The following is a 22,020-nucleotide window of genomic DNA, read 5'->3' as shown; positions in this document are numbered from 1 at the left end:
TGGGGGGCAAGGGGAGCTCCAGGGAAGGATGCTTTGCTGGGTCAGGTCTTTCTCCTGCCTTCCAAGAGACCCATGTGGTTGTTACGGGATTGGTGCCAAAGGTGGTCGTTAGGGGTTTGTTATTAGCTACGCTTCCAGCCTCGCTCTGGTAATGTTTGTGTACTGATAAGTGAGGAAATACATAACTTTTGCTACCAAGGAGTGATTAAACACTTGGCTGCTAAACCCCAGATTTCAGACAATAAGGCAATTTCCTGTCTCCTGCAGCTGAGTCCTTCCCGAGGTTCCCATGTCTGCCCTGAGAACAGGGGGTTTGGGGATGTGGTTGCTCTCTTTCTGCTGACAAACAAAATTCTGCATTATCTGCTGCTCAGGCCTCAGTGCAGATAGCTTTGAATATTCTTTTCATAGTATGCAAAATATCACAGTTCTAAGATGCTACACAAGAAGAGATAATGTAAAATATTTTAGTAGAAGATTATTTTCATAAGCAAACAAGACAATTTCTATTTGTGTTTTCTCTCTAAAAAGCCATGATATTGATGGCATTCATGGTGAAAAAAGAAGTTTAGCTGGTATCTGTTGAAAAGAAAAAGTAGAAATTCCCTTTTAATGCCCTTGGTTTAATTTGCTTTATTTTCTCTGCTACACTGTTTAAAGAGGGGTTATTTTTGTCAGATGGTTCTTGAAATTTCCACATTCCCGAACAAGTCTGCGCTTACATAATTTGTTTCTACAAGCAACCAGGTTTCTGCAAACTGTTTGTATCTCAGGTCTCTGGAATATTTGTCTTAACCTGTGTTCAACGGGGTAAAATTGCTAGAAGCTACTTGGAGATTATGAACTTTCCTGTAGAGGAGTGTAATACTCTGAGAAAATTGGGAATATGCTGTAGAAAATTATCTGGTGCTTATGAGGACCCACACATCCAGCCACCTCCTTAGTGCAGATGACACCCCAGCTAGAATATTCTGGCAGATAAAGCAGAGCAAGTCCAGAGCAGAGCAGCAGGAATGATCAGAGCTCTGCAGAATGTGACCAGCAGAAGAGGCTTCAATACCTTCACCTAATCTGTGCTAGGGAAGGCCCAAGGGGAGCACCATGGGATTGTTTGGAGTGCCAAGCCACACAGAACTGCTGTGGCATTTCTCCTTCTGCCTCTTGTCATCTTGCTGATGCTGATAGATCAAGTTCTGATTAGCTTTTCAAAGTTTGCCTTTTGCCCTGGATGTTTGCTGCTCCTGAAGAGCAGCTCGTGTTTTTCCAAGGGCACCCTGTTTCCAATTGACAAACGAGCCAAGAGACACTGCCTGCCTTGTCTTGCAGCACTCTCTGGATTTGTTCATCTGACTGAGATACTGTCCGAGCAGAAACCATGTGCTTCTGCCACACTGGGAGTTAGCCTTGTGCTGCTTCCTTCTCCTGCCCCTTTGAAAGGTTTATGAGAGCAGCTCTGAAAGGACCTGTGCAACAGCAAGGGCTCCTTCCTCCTGATCCTGTCCTGCCTGCACCCTGCCTGCCATCCTTGCAGGATTTACAATTCAGATAAAACAACTGCTCCGGGGTAAATTGCAACTCAGATTAGAAGACATTGCAGGAGATGGCAGTGAGCTTCCTGCCAAGGACTACACACCCAGAGCAGTAATAACAAGTTATGCAGATCAGCAAGCGCCCGGTGGAAGGCAAAGACATTTCTCTCAGGTTTCTTCTCCCTGCTTTTTCTCTTCCTTGTGCTTTAGCAAGGTAGGAAACAATGGGATAGGGTAGGAAGCCATTCCTGGCTGGTGGGGCTGCTGCCGTAGTTCTGCATGCCCTGCCTGCCTAGGAAGTTCACTGCCTGGCAGCCCAGATACATCCCTGATAGTGGCAGAACAAGCATGGCTGGTACTCTTGAGGCTGGTGCCTCCATCTGCATTTCACCCAGCCTGGAATGTGAAAACAGACTCATTAATACATGTAAATAAACACTGGTGTATGTTTATCTCCTTTCTGTTGTGTCGGATGTTGGTGTAGAAGAGAGTTTTGCACCTTGCTGCCAAAGTTTATGTTTCCACCTCTTTGCCCCTCTTTTTGAAGCATGCTTCTTTTTATATTTTTTCACCATTTTATATTTATTTTTTGAGACTCTTTTGCTTAGTAATAAGGGTTATGTACTACCCTTGTTTTCAGCCAAAAAAGGTTTTGGAAATAAGAGCTAGAAGTGCTGAAATTTAACTTTCACTGTGTGATATGCTGCCAGCAGCTTGGTTTGTGGGTTCTGTGAGTGCTGTTAACTTTCCCCGCTATCAGAAGCCTTCTTAAAAATGTGCTAAAGGTAAATATTTTTAATTCTGGTTGTTTGAACAATTCAAGTCCATCTTGCTTGCTGGCACTTTTGGATGCTGTGTTACTAAGAAGTGCTGGTTAGTAATTCCTAGTGTTCTCAAATTGTAAGAAAAAGTGTCAAAAGTAAAGGCATTGTCTACCTATGGTAAACTGGTTTGTGCAAGTGACCAGGTAAACTAGAAAAAAAATCAGGTTATCACTCTTTTTGGACCTGTATTTAGATTTACTAGTCAAATGTCTGTGGGTGTCAGCAGTAGAAATGCAGTGAGTTTGAAGGCTGCATGATGAGCTGGAAAAAAAAAGGACTCCAAGAGCCCAGAACTGTTCCCTTCTGGTACTGTATTGCACTTCGAGCTCATCTATAGCTGATGTACACTGCTGTACAGTCATTCTGCTTAGGAGAGTTAGGAATGATGGGATTAAATGATTAAGATCTTTAAAAATAAATAAAATTTTAAAATCTGGATTCTGACTCAGATTTCTATATGAGCTCATTTACTCAGGACTGGCTTCTAAAAGCCATGTCTTAAATGGGTGTTGGTTAACAATTCACCTAATAGAAAAATGAATTTTAGAATGTATTTTAAAATATTCTGTGAGATACCCTCAAAGTAAGTTAATGCCCCACTTAGTTGAAAAAGCCAATTTCCAAGTGGAAGCTCAGCTCATTTATTAGGTTGTTGTGATGTTTGGTTAAAAGTTCCAGGTTTCTCTGTAGATGGGCCAGCCTGGAGCAGCAGGGGTGTATATTTAAAGCATGTTACCAAGCTCTTGCTGAAATCAAGCCATGCTTGTTGACCAACCTGCCTGCATGCTTTAGATGCCATAGAGCATGAGAAATCCTTTCCTCCTTTCCTGGCTGCCCAGCAAAGCCCCTGCCCCTGGAAACCATGGAGGGGATTAACCATTTTCTCTCTGTCACTGCTCACAAAGCTCCCCAGACTTATGGCTTGGTCTCTACTATGCTCAGAGGTGAGGCTCTTGATGCCTTTATCTCTCTTCATCACTTTTTGTTTCTGGATGAATTCTTTGTTTTGTGGGTTTGTTTTTGTTTTTGCTAAGTTTTTAGTGTAGCCTCAGAGCACTATCTCAGTGTGACAGGCCAGGTACTTACATGTTGCCAGCCATGTTCATGGCTGGGAGAGTCAGGCAACATTCTTTCTGCAAGGTTTATCTTGTTTTCATTTTGATTGTTTAAGCAGCTGGCCAAAAAAAGAAAAGAAAGCAATCTCTGCTGGATTTTGGGTGGGGGCTTGTTCTTTTTTTCTTCCCTGTGTTTTGATAACAATGAAAGGCAGGTAAGAAAACAGCAAACACACTTAATTCCAAAGGATGTTGGAGGGCTTATTTTGTGCTTTTTTTGAGGAGATTTTTGGATTAAAGCACTTGCCAGGTCACTGGTGGATATGTTTACTGAAATGAGTGTAACATTTTTTTGTTAGTAATGTCTAGGTTTTTTGGATAACTGTAACTGGTGCAGGGCAATGGAAAGTTTCCAGGCATACTTGCTGTATTATGACTGTCAGTTGCAATTTTTTCAAGAAGTATTTTTTGCATATTCTTCTAAAAGATCTGAGATCAAGTCACCAGATTTAAATACAACAAATGCCACCTGAGTTCTTCAGAAAAGCTCCAAAGTCCTGACAGCTCTGATGCATCATGGAAGGCACTCTTGACTTTCTAATACCCTGAGTGCACACAGCCCCTCTTTAATGTGTGGCATAGCAGAATATGAGTTACAGATGTTGTTCATACCATTGTTTTAATTTCAAACTATGGAAAGAGCTTTTTTTTTAATACACAGGTCTAATATTAGTACATATATCCATGTGACAGAGAGGATGGATGGACAAGTGTGTCCAAATACATCCAGGAAAAATGAAGGCACGTACTTTTTTCCATGCAGAAGCTTATCTTCCAAAAAAGAGAAAAAAATCCCAGTAAAGATGAGCCAGATGAATGCAATAAATGTGCTAATGTTTCACTTCTGGCATTTTGACTCAATAAAACAGGAGGGCAGTAAAGATAGATCCTCTGATCCCTGGGTTGTGCTGCGTCCAGCTGCGAGTGCAGCAGCTGCTGGGCACGGGGCTGGGAAAGAGCTGTGGCCAAAGTCACCCTGGCTTGGGTGGCCTCAGATCCATGGTACAGTCTTAGAGGGGGAAAAAAATAAAGCTGTGGCTCCATTTATGCCAGTCACTGATCTGGGAGAGGACAAAGCTACACATTTCTGAGGTGCTCAGCTGGGAGTACAAAGGGTAAAATACTGGAGGGATTTAAAGCAGAAGTGGAATCGTAGTGAGGCATTGAATTCGTGCATTGACGCAAGGTTTTGTTGCAATTAGGGGTGTGTGAGCCTTGCTGTTCCCAGGTACCTCTGAACTTCCCCAGCAGTGGTATTTATGTGGTGTTCACTCTCCAAAAATGCCTGTTCAGCAAGATCCAGCTAATAGTATTATCTTAATAGTATTTTAAGGTAGATTTTTAGACCTACCTGTAGTGTATTTAAGAAGTGTCCACATAACCCTTTGGAGAGTTAGGATTTCTCATTAAAATACATCTAAGTGAATATTATTTTTGTCAAATGACATATTTTTTAACCTTGCTAATTCTATAAGGAGCTCATAAAACAGTACAACAGAGAAAAAACCCTTTTAAAGATTACATAATCTTTGTAGTCAAGTTTAATTACTCCTAGGCCTTCTCTCCCCCTTTCTTGGGGAGAAGATGGAAGAATTGATTTTTATTAAAAATAAAGCTTCAGCCTGTGACATTTTTAATGTTGTCTGAAGTGGCATATAGATTTTCATTTTTCAGTGTCCATGATGATGTTTCAAACTTTAAATTGATTGTTCAGTGGGTTCAGGGTGCAATTGGCTGCAGTGTTGTATCTGGTGGCTGTCAGTGGATTTATGTACTAAAATCTGGGGCTGCAAATGGGAGATGAACTGTAAGTCAGTAAGTCAGGAATGTCCCGCTGAGCAGTCCTATTTTTGCCAGAAGCATTTTCATATCTAGTAAAGGGGATGGCCTGGAAAGCATCGTGGTGGAGAAAGCTCCTGGTGGCCTCTGCCTTTGCTGCTTATGCAGCTGTTTTTGTCTGGAGCCTTTCCAGGGGAGCAGGCGCCGCTGTTCCAGAAAATGTGTTGTTTTGTGCCTGTCTCGTGTTGCAGCACATTAAGCCCCATCACCAATAAGCACTTGTCCAAATCCATGGAGGATGTGACCCTCTGGAATCAGCCAAATTAGTCCTTGGTGCACCCCTGTCACTCTGGGTGTTGCACAAAGGCCTGGGCCGGTGTGAAAGTTGTCTTCTCTCATGGTCTCAGACCTGCTGATTATGGAAATGAATGTTTGCCATGGAAGAGCAAAGCACTGTCCCTCTGTGTCCCACAGACAGAGCCTCCTGTCACTGGGTGGGGAGGCCCACAGCTGCTGAGGGCACCTGTGGTTGTGAGGATCAGGGGGCTTTGAGGCCTGTGGGAAAGCCACCCCTTTCTGCTCCTTTCTGGGAGCATGATCCATGATCAGGGGGCTTTGAGGCCTGTGGGAAAGCCACCCCTTTCTGCTCCTTTCCGGGAGCATGATCCATGATCAGGGGGCCTTGAGGCTTGTGGGAAAGCCACCCCTTTCTGCTCCTTTCTGGGAGCATGATCCATGCCTGTAGTTCAACTTCCACTTGATGGTTTGGCTAAAGGCAGTTCAGTAACGTGGGCAGATGGGTTTTGCTGTTTTTTCACCATTTCCACTGAACAGTAGCAGTGATGCTTCTGGCTTGGCATGCCATAAGACAACGAAGGGTGTGCCTGTGTCTGTCCAGCTGGAGAGTTGTTGAGCTGGAGGCTAAAAATAATCTCCTTTTTTTCACCTCCAAAACAGCTGAAAGGCAGAAATGAGGAAATCTTGGATTCCTGGAGCTATTGAAGATTCTGTCTTCATCCCAAGGACGTACAGGGAGTGGATCATCATTTAACACCCCCTTATTGTCCAAGATGAATTTAATATTTGGGTGCCTTGGGCAGGAGAGGAGTGAGGGGTTTAGAGTGGGATGATGCACTGGGCCACAACAGGATTTGTCTGCTCTTAGCTATGCCAAGAGATGCTGTTTGTTGCATCTCCCACCCCCATGCTACTACCAACTGGTAGATTCCTTGAGCATCTAAATGCTGAGAGCTAATGTTTTTTTTTAATTTTTGAAGGTCAATGAATAGATTCAGCCTTTCAGTTATAGTGTATGAGATTTTTATAGTGTATGAGATTGTGACTAGGTTGTTGTGGAGTGTTATTTTGAGGTAGGGTTTTTTTGTAGTTTTTGTTGGTGTTGTGGGGATTTTTTGTTTGTTGGTTTGGGGTTTTTTTGGTTTGTTGTTTGTTTGTTTGGGTGTTTTTTGTTAAACACAGTGGTGGTGTTCAGCTGTTTAACTGCATATGGTTTTTCCACAAGGGGATGCAGGTGCCTGGATTCACAGGCTGCTGATTTAATAGCAGGGGACAGCAGGGATTGCAAGAGGCCTCTATTGTATCCCTCTCCCTTCCCTTCTATTTTGAGTCATATATTTGTACATTATCTAGAGGAGATCATATCAAAATCCTGTGCCTGGCACAGAAGCCATTCTGCTATTGGAGAGGTGACTTGTGCTGCCATTTAGCTCAGCACTGGGAATATTTCCTGGAGATTTTCAAGGCACTGCTATTCCTAAACACAGAGAGAGAAAGTAGCCTCTCTTACCAACAGACTGACCCTTGAGTGGAATCAAGCTTATGAGACTTACCAAATGCTGTGTGTGTTTATATTAGTAAATATAAGTGAAAATTTCTGATACATTTAAATTGCACAAGGAAGAAATCAGTGAAGTTCTGTTCTATTTCTGTCTGAAATAATGCATCGTGTACTGCACTTGGTTGTAGTGTGGGACAAGATTTATACAGAAACAATCATCTTTCAAGGAAGAGTACAATACTTTTTAACAGTATCATAGAAACAGACTATTTACTCAGCAACTTGAATAAACAACTTTTATAAAATATTCATGGGCTTATTAGTGTTTTATTGTGAAGTGCAAAAATGTCCATGCTTTACTTATTAAGTATGAATTTAAACTGAAATAGTCCTAGGTTAGTCACTAGGCAATTATTACTGGCCTGGAAACTTACATTAGTTTCATTCAATGGGAATTTTGTAACCCATATTCTTTTTGTAATTTTGCCTTAACATAGGTGCTGTTCTTGGGAAATATGTTAAATTCAATGAAGCTTCTCTTTTGACAGAAAATATTCATGCACATCTGCAGACAGAAGATCAGCCATTTGCACCAGGAGGTTTTCACCAAGAAAAATGTCTTCTCTCAGTATTATTATCTCAGTGGTAAAACAAGATGTAACATCCAACATGATACTGATTCTTCAGGCAGGTTATAGAAGTCTGGTCATGATCTTATTCTTTCATAAGCTGCCCTGTAAAACTAAACAAGACTTTCTCCCTTCGTTTCCAGCTTGAGCAAGAAGTATGCAAAAGCTCTTTGTCTGTTCTTTTCAGCAACTGTTAGTTGGGATAATTTGTGGGAGATGCTTTGAAAAGTCAAGTTGTCCTTTAGCTTTGTGGGGGATGATCTGGCACTGTTAAAAGGCAGTTGATGTGTGAATGGTGATGGGGATGTCAAGAAGCCCTTGGCATTTGTTCATTCAGGATTGATTGTTTGAGACTCCCTGTGTGATGCCAGCTGTCATGATTTGTGTTAAATTGCAAGAAATTAGTTCCAAAAGCAGGCCCTGATGAGCCAGGAGACTGGGATGACAGGAGGGGAAAATAGGATGCCATTCAAAGTTCCTTCTAGTCTGGCTGCAGGAAGGTTTCTTCTGGGAGTCTGTTGGCAAGCAGACCACCGGGGAGTGGCATGGGCCCTTCCCTTGCTTCATAAAGTTAGGAACACAAATGTAGTAAGAATTACTTTTGCAAGGATTTTGTACTGGTTTTGACCCCAGAAGTTTCAAAATTAGATGAAGAAGTGCCAAGAGTAAATTCTACACCAGCAGGAAGCGTCCTCAATAAATCTTAGAACAAATAGCTCTGAGATGTAGATAAATGTGTTTCTGGAGGTAACCACGGGTGGTGGCAAACATACAACCATTTTTCATGATGTCTCTATGCAATTATGAAGATACTTTGTCAATGTGATAGGAGGAGGGAAGAGGGCAGAATCCTCCTTAAAATGCTAACATAGTGTGTTGCAAAGCACCAGGAGGAACGAAGGGTTTTCTGTGCGGGTTTTGTTACTTGGCAGGGTCTGCTATGACTAAATCTCCAAAGACTGCTGTTTCTTTTTATTTTTTATTTTCTTTAAAGTTGCATTTATTTATGTATAATGCAGCTTGTAAGCGAAAAAAAACCAGCCTCACCTTATCAGACCATGTATGGGCTTGCTTTGTAAGATGTTTCTGACTGCCTGCTCAACATGACTGGAAGCTGTGAAGGCTCAATTGAGTCACTCACTTGTCAGACCTCAGAGTTCCCATGCTAATCACAAGAAGCATGTGCAAAAAGATCCTCTTCAGCCAGGCTTCATGTGCCTCTATTATTCTTCCTTTATATTGTTACATCTGTTGATTTTTTTTTTAAATATTCATCATGCAGCGAGGAGTGTTCTTCTGAAATTGTGAATTAAATATGTTCTTTTAAAAGGAGCAAAGCCAAGTGGCTAAGGCAACAGCCTAACTTTAATATCTCTGGTTAACAAAACACTTGCCTAAACGAAGCCAAAGCACCTCACAGGAGTTTTTCTTTCAATGGGAATTTATTAGAATTATTTATTAAATTGAAAAAAGACATTTTTGCACTTCTTTGATTTGGGTTGGACAAAAGTCAGCACCAGATATTTTTTGCTCAAGTTGTTAGATCTGAAAACAAATGATGACCAAACCAAAATAAATAAATGACTCTACTTTCTGCAATTGCAATGTAATGGGAACCAGACTGGAATCCCGCGAGCCTGCAGATAGAGCCCGTGCTTGCTTTGAAACTGCAGTCAGTGCCTGGCTCTGTGTGTGGGACACACAGCAGCGTGTCTGGCCTCTGACACAAAGGTCTTGGATTGGCAGCACGGCCCAGCTTGGCTGTGCTGCAGCTCTCCCATCCTTCCAGACCCACCTTAGCTGTCCCTGCTCCAGCCACGGCACAGCTGGAACTCAGAGCAGGGATTTTGTGAAATCTGGGGGGCTTTGGAGGAGTGGAAGGGGTTCGTAGGAGATGTGGAACAACAGCATTGTCCAGCTATAAGACTGTTTCTAATCAGGTTTTAGTAATCAGTCAAGGAAATGTAAGCACTAGATATGCTTGGGGTTTAATTAGTTGCTTTTTGGAAATCCTGCCCTTGTTGGTCTGTGAAAAATTACAGCTGTCAGTTAAAATTTGGGCAGGAATCCTCTGTAATTGTTTTGGAAGAGATTCTTCCAAGGGTGCCCAAACATAGATTTAAGCTTCTGAAGTGTGATTTTCCTGAAAGTGAGGATGCTTAGCACTGGGTGAAATGGAATAGGACAGGATGAGTTCCCTGGCCCTGGCAGAGGAGGGCAAGTCTACTGAGTTCCCTTGGCATGTCCTCCTTACATCAGTAGATGAACCAGGCTGTTACATCCACCCTCTCTTGAAAGAGAGTAGCTAATAGTGTAAGTCTACTGGCTTATCGTAGGTTTGTTCAACAAATCTAGTAAATGTAGATTTAAAATTTCCTCTTTAAAATAAAAAAGCCTACACTAAGACCACTTATTTCCTTTCCCCTCCCTCTTACACAACTGTGATGCTGTTGAGAAACAGCTGCAAGCACTTGAGAAACGCTAAATGAGGGTTAGAAATGTGCAAGCAGATGCTCAAAAATGTTCGGTTTTTGTTGTTTTTTCTCTTCTCTTCATCAGATGCTTTTGTGTCTGCATTAAGCACAGTTTATCCTCTTTTTTGCATCGGCTGAATACCACATGCAAGAAAAATTCCGTTGATCCGTAAATTACTTGTTTGTGCTCTCAGTAGTTCAAGTCCAGTTGTATTTCAAGTCATACCAACAGGGTAAGATGGAAACTGTGTGGAAGTAATACAAAACCCTGTGTCACACCCCTCCTTTTCTCTGCCAGTGTTTAATTATTGGAGGTGGCCCCTGTGGCCTGCGGACTGCCATAGAACTTGCCTTCCTGGGAGCCAAGGTTGTCGTTGTGGAGAAGAGGGACACTTTCTCCAGGAACAATGTGCTGCATCTCTGGCCCTTTACCATCCACGACCTTCGGGGACTGGGAGCAAAGAAATTCTATGGCAAGTTCTGTGCAGGATCTATTGATCACATCAGTAAGTATCTGAGGGCATGGGCACTGTTCAGGTAAGAGGTTGCCAGGATCAGAAGATTGGTGGAGATATTCTTGGTTTGGCAGAAAGTTCATCTGCCTTAACCATGTGCCAGTGCATGTGTGCACACAGAGAGGAAATAAAATGGTCTTGTTTAAGCAAGGTGGAAATAGAACAAGTTACAGTCTTATGGAGCAGATTTTCTTGTTAGTCTGCTATGGTTAAACAGCAGGTTTTGATTATGAGGTATGAAGAATATTGATATTTATTCCAGTATGTTGAAGGTAGACACTAATAACAGAGTGGACTATTTTACAGGGAAATATGCTGTAAAATTTTGTATTCTAAAATATGCTGGTTAGCAGATCTTTTAAATATCGTCAAGAGACAAAGCTCTACAAAAACATTCTAAGAAACTCAACTGAAATGAGTTTTGCCAACAAGATTGTGCTGCAAGAGGAAAGGGAGGCGGAAGAGAACAACATCCTGTGGTAGTTGCTATGTTTGCATTCATTACAGTATGGGAAATAGAAATGCTACACACTTGCATTAAGAATGAATTTCAGTTCTCTAGCAGGATGGTGGCAGCTGGGGTTGCTTACTTATCAAATACATCTTTGTCACTTGCTCTCCACAGGTATTCGACAGCTTCAACTCATCCTCTTCAAAGTTGCACTTATCCTTGGAGTGGAAATTCACGTGAACCTGGAATTCGTGAAAGTCCTGGAGCCTCCTGAAGATCAAGAAAACCAAAGTATTATTTATCATAATACATTCTGCTCACAGCAACTTCTTTTTGTGCCAGGTGTTACGTGAAGTTGCATAAGGCAGTCAAACACTGTTTACAGAAATCAAGAGTTTTTTGCCCTTCCTACTCTTTTTTACCCTTCTTACTTTTTTGCCCTTACTTACAAGCCAGCCTTGTTCTGTGCAGTGTGATAAGTATCAGTGTGACAGAGCACTGATAAATCTTAAAACACAATCCAGGCTGAGAAGCTCAGGTTTTGCACTGTGCCTTCTGGCATGTGTTTGAGGCTTTGTAGGAAGTCTGGTGTGGCTTCCCAGGATCTTCTTGATAATATAAATATTGAGGATGGATGAAGTGCCCAGGGCCTTGTTTTTGCATTCACATTTGATATAACTCCCACTGGCACACAGAGTCTTACCAGCATTCTTATGCAAGATTTTTAAACAATAGAAAAAGATTCTAATTCTCCAAATTTTTTTTAATATTAGTTTTTTGGATGTAGTATCACTAAAATATTTTAAAATTTTAATTTAAACTCTGTGGTATCTCTTCAAAGGGTCACATAGTGACAGCAGAACAAGTACATTGGTTTAAATAAAGTATATATAATTGTAAAACACTGACAGTGCAAACACTTTCACATAATCAGCTTAGTAAAAAGAATAAATTTAGCTTTGTGAGTATGCTTCCATTTAATTTCTATTTAGACGACAGTTAGAAGCACTGATGATGGAATGCTGTTTTTCCTCTTTTAGTAGCCAGTTCTTTCTTGCAGTAACCACATGTATGTACTGCCCTGGTAAGGTGGCTGGGGGGTTATTTCTGTGAGAATCAAATGCTTGAGCATCTTCTTGTGTGGCTCTGAGAGGAAGCTACTGCATTAGGTGATCCAGAGAATGAGAAATGCACCCCTTTATCTCAGTGCCCTTTCCTCAGACTCTGAAATCACTTCTCTGTTGTAATACTGAAGAATTAATAAATATTATTTGTGTTTTCAGAGATGGGTTGGAGAGCTGAATTTCTCCCCATGGATCACCCTTTGTCAGAGTATGAATTTGATGTTATCATTGGTGCAGATGGCCGCAGGAACACCTTGGAAGGTGGGTGAATGTGTGTGTTTAGCCTTATTACTGCTCTTTAGGGTACCTTGAAAGATCTGAAAGTCAGAGCAAAGAAAGAAACAAAGCAGCAGGTTACCTTTCAATCCATGGAAGTCTGTGTGAAAGCTGTTGTTTTATGTGGTACCTTTTGGTTTTGTTTTTAAGTTATAGCTCAAAGTAAAAGACATTTAATGTCATTACTGCTTCTGAGCTCTGTGTATTTGCACTGCCTACAGAATGCATTGTGGTGCCATTGGGCTTGCTTCAAGGTTAAGTAATTATATGATGATTTAACTTGAAGGAAGCTGACAAGATACAGGTCAGGAATGGCATAGCCTTTGCTGTGGTGCTGTGAATTTGCCCTGTGTGCTTGAACTCATGACCAAAAGGTGACTGCCAGGTATTTAATGAAGGCAACAGAGGCTTTGCTGCTTTGTAAATGAGACTGAACTTCAGAAGCAGCTCCTTTAGAAACAATGGCAAAAGGTAATAAATAGCTCTAAGGTTTGTGGGATAGAGGGTGGTGTAAATGTTTCCTGAACTTGAGTCACTGCTGAGAATTCAGACCACCTGAGTTGTGTTTCTTAGAGAGACACTGGCTAAGCTGCTCCTGCATCACAGGAACAAACCTTTTACTTAATTATGTATTTCCCTTTTAACTCTAATTATATCCAAGCTAGTTTCCATTCTCTAAGTACACTTTTCCTTTTTTTTTATTGGCTTCATAGTTTGTCTGCTTATTCTTTTATCTGCCAAATACAATGTGCTTACAGTTAATTCCTTATAATGCTGTACTGGAAATTTCCCTACACTGTTGTTTGGCTGTCCCCCATAAAACACTGTTTAAATAGTCAGGTAGCATCAAAACCTAATTATTCTTGCCTCACCTGCAGACTCTATCAAAAGGTTAATGTTTATCATCATACCAGGATCTAGGGGAGTGATTGGTGCACTGAAGATATGTACAGAAGCTGGTGTTCTCTTATCAAATCTATCCCAATGAAATAACGAGAGCATATCAAGAAGCACAGAGACAAAAATCCATAACAAATTTATTTCTTGCTATAAAATAACATATTCATATGATGTCATCTGCAGTGAGCCAAAAATACACTAAGGATCCTCTGTTCTAGTTCATAATTTAGTAACAGATGAGGGGAACATACAGATGGAAAAACTTCAATGTGTGATTGCAAGATTGTGGCTCAGGGGACTTTTTTTCAGTGAAAAGTGAAAGCAAAGATGGAGCGAGGAGCTTCTCAGTTGGTGTCACCTTGGTAATATAACAATTAACCCACTGAATATTTTTCAATTCCAAATACCTGTGGAAAATCTCATTAGCTGGTAGTGTGTGCACCTAAGCACTGCTACAGAGATTTATATTTTCCATCATTCTCTGCTGCTTTTTGACTGCTGATCTCTTGCATATTTTTTCAAGAGCTGTTTACTACCTATATAAGAAATACCTAACTTGCCATTTAGCATGTTAAAAATGTCTCCCTCCACTGAAATTGACCTGTTATATTCCCAGACATGTAAAAAAAAAATTTCCACATTTTTCTTTAGTCATAGTTTTTCCTGAAGTTCTTCCCTTAGTTCCCCGTCCAACCATTTTTCAATGAGACTTTATCTTGAATGCAGTGCAGCTCTAGTTTTGCAGCTGAAAATGGGGAGAAAAGACTCTTTACATTCAAAGGAATTTTGGAGGCATGGTGGAAGCTACTGACGGCATGTTGTTTGATGAAGTGTAGGAAAGACATTGAGCTGCCTTGAGCTGACCCTCCCTGAAAGTCCAGTCTGAAGTTTGCAGTGGTTTTAATTCCTGTCTTTGCTCCGCAGGCTTCAGGAGGAAGGAATTTCGTGGAAAGCTGGCTATAGCAATCACTGCCAATTTTATAAACAGAAATACAACTGCAGAAGCCAAGGTAGAAGAAATCAGTGGGGTTGCTTTCATCTTCAATCAGAAGTTCTTCCAGGACCTGAAAGAGGAAACGGGTGAGTGCATCCTCATTTTTTCCACTACCAAATACAAGAGGCAGCAGGGGAACTCTATGTGCCAGGCCACCCTCTTGTTACTGGTAACATCAGTTTTGAATAATCTGTGTAAAAAGTTTCCAAGTGATAAAATATTGTTGATGTCAGAAGCTTGCAGATGGAGGTGTCCATTTATGGTACAGTGGGATATTTTTTTAGCTTGGGTGTTGCCACATCATGGCTTGTTTTAATGTTTAAATTTTTCTCAACTGCAAAAATGTCTGCTATGTTGAACAAATTTGGAAGAGCATTTTCAGGGTCCAGAGATTTTCCCTTAAGACATGATTTGTTTTGTTTCTATCTGTTCACATGCTGAACAGCTTAAACCCTTTGAAAAAGTCTCTGCCCTTCTGGGAGGAGTTCATTCTTGCTTTTTGATGTGTGGAGCTGATAAACTGAGAAGACGTAGAATCTGCCATAAATACTAAAAATATAAACTGTGAAACACATCTTAATGGGAAGGGGTTTCAGAATAATTGTATTCACTGTCAGTACAATCAACTCTATTCTCGATTTACAGCTGATTTTTAAAAAAAAAATACTATTGTAATTGAAACCAAACCCCCTGGTTAGACCCAATGCCAGAGCCCTAGCAACCTGAAAAACACTTTGCTCCCTTGGCACCCAGTTCTACCTCAGGAACTGTTAATGCTGTAGTTAACTAGATGTTCCCTGAAAGAATGCTGAATAACTTTAAACTGTGCTGAGAAAAACTGCTGTTGGGCGATGTCACCCTGATTTTTTAAGTTTTTCTAAGCCTTCTGATTCTTGTAACAAACTTTCTCACACACTTTACGTAAATGACTGTTTTGCATTCTTTTATGGAGGAGGAGAAATTTGATGGTCTGTTGGTGTGTCCAGTGTCATTGGAGAGGTGGTACTGTCACCTTCCAATCCACTGTCAGTTTTGGAAATCTATAAATGTTGGAGTCAGAAATTAAAAATTCTCTTTTCGCCTTGGAAGAGCTGCGTGTCAGCATTGTGTTATTTTTTGTCCTACAGTGACAGGGTGAGACCACTGTCCTCTCTTGTTTTGTTTCACAGCATTCTGCCCCCTAATCCTTGATCCCAGCTGGGAGAGGGGATGCAGCCTAAGAAGGAAGAGCACCTGCCGGGATCAATCCCGTGCTGTTGGTGAATGACACAGGCAGAGCGCTGCATTTGGTGACAAATGTGTCTGTCTCTCTTTTCAGGGATTGACCTGGAGAATATTGTTTACTATAAAGACAGCACGCATTATTTTGTGATGACAGCAAAAAAGCAGAGTCTTCTGGACAAAGGAGTGATTATTAACGTATGTAAAAATGCTGGTTAAACCCTATTTTATTTACTTGGCACAGAGTAAGTGTGAACATCTGCATAAACGTTGCTGGATGTTAGACAGGGTGTTTATAGACTTAATCACTTCATTCAAGCTCAGGCCACTTGGATCTTACTCTGACATTTTTAGGATTTGCTTTTTCCCTTCAGTCAGCTCAAAGTTTCAATAGAGAACTAAAAACAATACTTCCTAAATGAATCAGTTTTGAAACTGGCTGAAATGGGATCTTGACTCACCTTGGAAATACGTGGTGGGATCACCACAGCAGAAAATAAAAACCTCAGTTATTTAAGGGTGAACTTAGCACAGCTATGTTCAATTTTATCAGGCAAGTAAGGGAGTGTAAAAACCTACCCTAGGTTAAATTGCAAATTCTTTAAAGTGGGTGAAACATAATAGAAGAAGGCTATAAACATGATGGCCTGACCTTTCAGGGGTGTGTGTGATTTCAAGGTATTTTTTTCTTTCTTTTTTTTTCTTCTTCTTCTTTAAAATATAGGGTTTATTTTCTTTTGTTTCTAGGAAGTGTTATGGCACCACTTAAATTTCCCTTTCTGGAAACCCAAAAGAGTTCGATTTTTCTTGGAAAGTAAAGCAGTGCCAAAACAGCCAAGTGTAATTTCCTGAAGGAAGTACTTGTGGGGAACTGTTAAAAGGGCTTTTGGCTTTCTGATAGGACCACTCAGCTCAGTGCCATGATTCCCTGCCCTTTTGGAGGCCAGGGGCTCCCAGGGCAGAGCTGCTGTCCATGACCAACCAGGGTGGGAGAGAGGAAGGGTCAAACCCCTTCGTCTAAATGCAATGCCACTAGGGTTTGCAAGGGATGGTGTTCAGGAAATATTATATCAAGTTTTTGTGCATTCTAACTTAAACTGTTGATGGGCTTTAGTAAATCAAACCCACCATCTTCTGCGTCCTGGAGTTCATTGGCCTCAAGCTTTGTTCAAACATAGGCAATTTTTTTTCCTCTTTATTCATTCTTTTTTCTTTTTCTTTTCTAATAAGTGCAAGTAACTTCAACTGTACAGTAAATGCACCAAGTAACACAAAATAAAATAAATAAAATAAAGTAAATAAATAAAAGTCCCATGGCATTTTTCACATACTTGTGGTACTGTAAAAGATCACCTATGACATTGAGTTCAGTTTCATGCAGGCTCACTAAATTACTTGAACCCCACTTGAAGTTATAACAGCTTGGAAATGGAGGGACTAATATCAATTGTCTATTTTTAATTTCGAGCAATTTTCTGAAATCCTCTTTACTTTCAGTGATTTTGTGTCTATTTCCATAAATAGGTATCTGTTTAAGATGATGTTTTCAAGATGATTCATCACTACTGATATGTGTAGGCTGAGATTGTGGGGCTAGTGTTTGTAGGTGAGGGCAGTCCCAGGGGATCTGTGGGGAGTTTGGAGCAGAGGAGCAGCAGCTGTGGCTCATCAGAGCTGTTTTCATGACCTACTCAGCTCTGAATGGAAAAAAAAAAATCAACCACCCCAGTGTGTCTGGTGCAACTGGGCTAATAGCAGTTTTGTGGTATCATCTGTGATTAGGGGTCTCATCCACGATTAGGCTGGAAATAGAACCTGCCTCATTAATAATCACTGCCTTTAAGTAGGATGACCTGTAAAGGCAGGGTCCTTTACCACTCTCCCCAAGGAAAAGCCCAGCCCAAAAATGAACAGAAAAGCTGCTACGGTCCAGGTTTGAGTGTGGTGTTTTTACTGAGATGTCGAGTCAAACCTTGAGGCTGAGCCCCCATGTCACAGCATCAGTGCTTCTGCTCTCCTGTGGTTTCAGATGGGGGGTGCACATGTGCAGAAAAGCATTGCAGTGATGTGGATGACATCTTTTGATGGGAGGGAAGTAATGTTCTGAAAAGATCACATCACCAAGGAACTGGGAGGAGCTATGATTTTCTATTGCAAACAAAGCTGCTCATTCAGTGTGGGCAAGGAAAGTTTCTGTTTGGGGCAGTACCTGTGCTTGTGCATTGGCTTTTTGGAGATGACAAGTGTCACTTGTTTCTTGTTGCTGTGAGATGTGTGGCTCCCAGTCCTGCTGTGAGACTGCAGTGTTCCAGTTCACAGAGGACATTGGAGTCTCTCATCCCACATCCTTCTCTCCTTGCAGGACTCTGTTGATACTGAGCTGCTGCTCTGTGGGGAAAATGTGAACCAGAGCAATTTGCTGTCCTACGCCAGAGAAGCTGCTGACTTTGCAACCAACTACCAGCTGCCTTCCTTGGATTTTGCAATTAATCATTATGGCCAACCAGATGTAGCAATGTTTGATTTTACCTCCATGTATGCATCTGAAAACGCTGCGCTGGTGAGAGAGAGGCACAGACATCAGCTCCTGGTGGCTCTTGTTGGAGATAGTTTGCTTGAGGTATATCTTGGAATGCCTTCCAAGTAGTATTTTCAGGTTTTTTACTTTACTTCCTTAATCCAACCATTCAATCTAGCCTCCTGTATAAAATGTCCTCTTTTGCATGTCTTGAAACAGTGGTGCCTTCTTTGGAATAGGTTTTCCCCCTTTTTTCTTTTCTCCTTTATTATGCCATAGTTTGTCATAGCTAATGCTTGGCTGGCAGCCTGTGGCTCAGATCCCATTTTGCATTATGCAAGTTGTGTTTCTGTCTGAAAGCTGTGAGCTCTGTGTCCTCAGCTTGGGTGCATGGCATAATTTTACTGAATTCCATCATAGACAAAAACTTGATCCAAATTATTATTGCAGTCTCTTTGCCTTAGTATGTTCCCTTTTTTTTCTTTCTGAAGTGAAACGTGTATGCTGCAACTTTTTTTTAAATTCATGCTGACAGCCTGAGGCATTTGAAAAGAGCGGTCCAAAGCAAGTTTAGGAGGTGAAAAGGGCATATTTTTTTTTTTTTTTCCCTTTTTTTCCTTTAATAATTCTTGAGTCTTCTCTTTATTCTCAGCCTATACCTTTTAGGGCTAAGAAATTTGTTTTTATATATAGAAGTTAAAAAAAGGAAAAAGTGCAAAAAGTAATCTTCTTCCCCTGCCTAAGACTTAAAGGAGAGGCACATTTAAAACCTGCAAGTGTTGCCTGTGTTGCATTTTGATTCTTTCTGGGTTATTTTTCCAAGACAGTATGAAACCCTGGACTCCAAATTCACATTGAAAGTTACTGTTGTAGTAAGAACTTAAGAAATGCAGAGAACTAAAGTGTAACTGCTCCTTGCAGCCCTTCTGGCCGATGGGCACTGGCTGTGCAAGAGGCTTCTTGGCTGCCTTTGACACGGCGTGGATGGTGCGGGGCTGGGCGCAGGGGAGGCCCCCGCTGGAGATCCTGGCTGAACGGTGAGTGCTGCTCTGCTCCCCAGCATTTCCAGCCTTTTAAAGAGCTACAAGGCAGGGGATTTCAGAATGCTATCAGGAGAATTAGTATTAGGCTTTAAATCACTGATTTATGGCACTAAAGTGTGATCCTTAAAGAAGTAGACCAAAGACACCTTGTATCAAAAAAACCCGAACCTCCAGCCATCTCAACACCTGGTTTTTTATCATCAAAATAAAAAAAAATCCTGAAAGGAGTCTAAATAAATTCTTCAACAGTAACAGCTTTCAGAGTTGGTCTCTGTGATTTTAACTCTGCATTTTGCTCTCTTTAGGCTGATAAATATGTGGAGAATTATTATAATGCTGCACCAGAAACTTTTTTTGACTAGAGCAAGAAAATCTGTTGCTAAGTACAGCAGCAGTCTTGGCGTCATCATGGTCTGAGGGTTGAAGTTGCTGACTTAGGTCCTGCTGGCAGCCAGCCTGCTCTCCTACAGCTGCCCAGGCTGTTTTGGGGTAGATATGGAATAGGAAGAGTCATGGTTGTGGGAATGCAAGCAGGAGCTTTACTAACTACTGCACTTTGGGAATTTTTAAGGTAGAAGCCTGTGGGATGACTCAAACACGGCCTAATCCCAAATGGAAAATTGAACAGCATAGTAAAAAAAGCTGTGGTGGTTATAGGAATTGCAGGATGACAGGATTTAGTGCTATTATGTGGTAAAAAAGTTACTTCTTGAGTAGATGTTAAAGCAAAACCAGATGACTAGATGATGTAACCTCCTTTTTTTTTCCTCCTTTTTCTTGCTCACTTCCTGCCTCAGGAAAGTATGGGCATAAGCTCTAAGTGTCCGTCTTGTCCTTTTTCTGTCTGGCATCCTTCTGCTGAGTGGGGATAAGAAATAGGATGGATGCATTATGCATTTGGTCTGTAACTTGTCCTGGCAGAACCAAAATGAAGTTTAGGCAGCTGCAAAAAAACCCCAATCTCTTATAGATAAATATTTATTTTGATACATAAATCTTGCATCTTTTTTCTCTCAAAGAGAGAGCATTTATCGACTCTTGCCTCAGACGACCCCTGAAAACATTAATAAGAACTTTGACCAGTACACCATTGACCCAGGAACAAGATACCCAAACTTGAACTCGAGCTGTGTTCGACCTCACCAGGTCAGTACTTAAAAGGCTTGCTTGTGAAATCAGTTCTTTTTTTATCAAGGGTAAATAGAGCTGCAAGGAGCGTGTAAACAAAATCTTCAAGAGACTCCTTAATTTAGAACCAGCTGCTGATAAAGTTAACCTGGAAACAAAACTGGTTTTTTGTCTGATGTTATGCTGGTGATTGCTTTTCCTTGTAGGTGAGACAATTATATGTTACCAATGAGCTACAGCAGTGTCCTCTTGAAAGAGTGAGCTCCATCAGAAGATCAGTGAACCTCACAAGACAGGGTAAGTGGCATCTCCTGTTTGCTGTGGATTAACATTTGTGGCCTTCTGAGCATGCAGAAGCTGACTGAAAGGTTTGCTTTCCCCTTTTTGCAGAGTCAGATATTCGGCCTAACAAGCTTCTGACGTGGTGCCAGAAGCAGACGGAGGGATACCGAAACGTCAATGTCACTGACCTGACCAGCTCCTGGAAAAGTGGCCTTGCTCTGTGTGCCATCATCCATCGCTTCAGGCCTGACCTCATGTAAGTGACAGCTGGGGAACTCCTCGGCTGAGGCATTTGCAAAGGGCAGTGTAAGGCCAGAGCAGCCCTGACACTCCACAGTCCCCTTGTGTGGCTGCTTTCTGCAAGGAAGTGCACACCACGGCCAGGCGTGGAGGGGGGAAGGGTGGGGTTGGGTTTGCTGTGTTTCTTCTGTATGTCCTTGCATGCTGTTTAGCATGAAATAGATGTGCTTTCAAAGAGCTAGGAGGGTTTTGAACCCTATGATTTATCATGTTTGTGGGAGTCATGTGTCTATTTAAAACAAAATTTGCAGTTCTGGGGGAATGTGTAGAGATCCCAGATCCCTGGAGACAGGTTTTGGTGTCTGTTTGAAACCACAGCCATGAAGCACAATCCTGAGTTACAGAAATGCTGGATGAGCCTGAAGGAGCCATTCTTCATGTGTTGTTCTGGTTGCTGTGACAGTCAAGGAGGGAAATGTTGACAGAGGTTTTGTACAACTCTGTCCAGGAGAGCACAGAGTCCTTTCATGTGGGTGAAGCAAGAGCTGGGCCTCGAAAATTAACTGCCCTAGGGGGTTGAGTGTAAGCCAACATTCCCCTTTTGGCACAGTTTCTGGGGTCCTAGTGCTGCATGACCCAATTCCATGCATCTGAATATTTTGTAATGTCTCATAGTTAGATACAAGAAGGTCAGTGTGTAACAGGTGTCAAGAAATAGCAATTGCTGGCACTGCTGGGTGCAGTCAGTGGGGTGACTCTCTCTTCTCACCAGTCTCCAAAATGCAGTGGATGCATTCTTTTGTCTTCCTACAGAGAGTTAGGAGTCACACATGAATTACTGTTAACCTCCCTTTATTGTGGATAAATGAAAGGAATGATTGAACTTTTTTATGAGGTGTGATAAATTGGAAAAAAATAGGAGTGGTACCTAGAGTGCTTGTTTGTACAGTTTTGCCAGAGGAAGAGCTGAGATTTTAAGAACAGGAATTTTTTTTTTGGCCTTGGGTTGGTTTAAAAGAATTAGAATTCTGGATGGTTTTGGGAGAGAGGATACAGAGATACAGAAAGTAAAGTAATCTTTGCTGACTGTGGAAAACATGTTCTCTGCACTGCTCTCTACAAGGTCAATAAATTTATCTTCCTGAGCTAACAGACCTCCTGCTGTTCAATTAATGTTGTG

The 22,020-nt window shown here is 41.4% G+C and overlaps 1 protein-coding gene across 7 annotated transcripts in view; it reads left to right on the top strand.

Moving 5' to 3' along the window:
- The window catches only part of MICAL2 (microtubule associated monooxygenase, calponin and LIM domain containing 2), a 121,869-nt gene that overhangs the window by 31,606 nt on the left and 68,243 nt on the right, over nucleotides 1-22,020 (top strand). For all 7 annotated transcript variants that reach the window (XR_011684300.1, XM_071456596.1, XM_071456595.1 and 4 more), the window contains exons 3-12: nucleotides 10,447-10,654; nucleotides 11,289-11,405; nucleotides 12,398-12,499; nucleotides 14,339-14,494; nucleotides 15,727-15,827; nucleotides 17,992-18,249; nucleotides 19,069-19,184; nucleotides 20,210-20,336; nucleotides 20,525-20,615; nucleotides 20,709-20,856. Coding sequence is in view for 6 of the 7 variants with exons in the window: in XM_071456596.1 (XP_071312697.1) it covers nucleotides 10,447-10,654; nucleotides 11,289-11,405; nucleotides 12,398-12,499; nucleotides 14,339-14,494; nucleotides 15,727-15,827; nucleotides 17,992-18,249; nucleotides 19,069-19,184; nucleotides 20,210-20,336; nucleotides 20,525-20,615; nucleotides 20,709-20,856 (1,424 nt within the window). In the remaining variant the exon portion in view is untranslated. The remainder of the gene's footprint in view (nucleotides 1-10,446; nucleotides 10,655-11,288; nucleotides 11,406-12,397; nucleotides 12,500-14,338; nucleotides 14,495-15,726; nucleotides 15,828-17,991; nucleotides 18,250-19,068; nucleotides 19,185-20,209; nucleotides 20,337-20,524; nucleotides 20,616-20,708; nucleotides 20,857-22,020) is intronic.

This window comes from Agelaius tricolor, unplaced genomic scaffold, assembly GCF_023055355.1.
Source record: "Agelaius tricolor isolate 1412-34295 unplaced genomic scaffold, bAgeTri1.0.p SCAF_62, whole genome shotgun sequence".
NCBI classification, from domain to species: Eukaryota; Metazoa; Chordata; class Aves; order Passeriformes; family Icteridae; genus Agelaius; species Agelaius tricolor.
The sequence above is the reverse complement of the archived record's forward strand: the minus strand, read 5'-3'. Positions and strand labels throughout refer to the sequence as shown.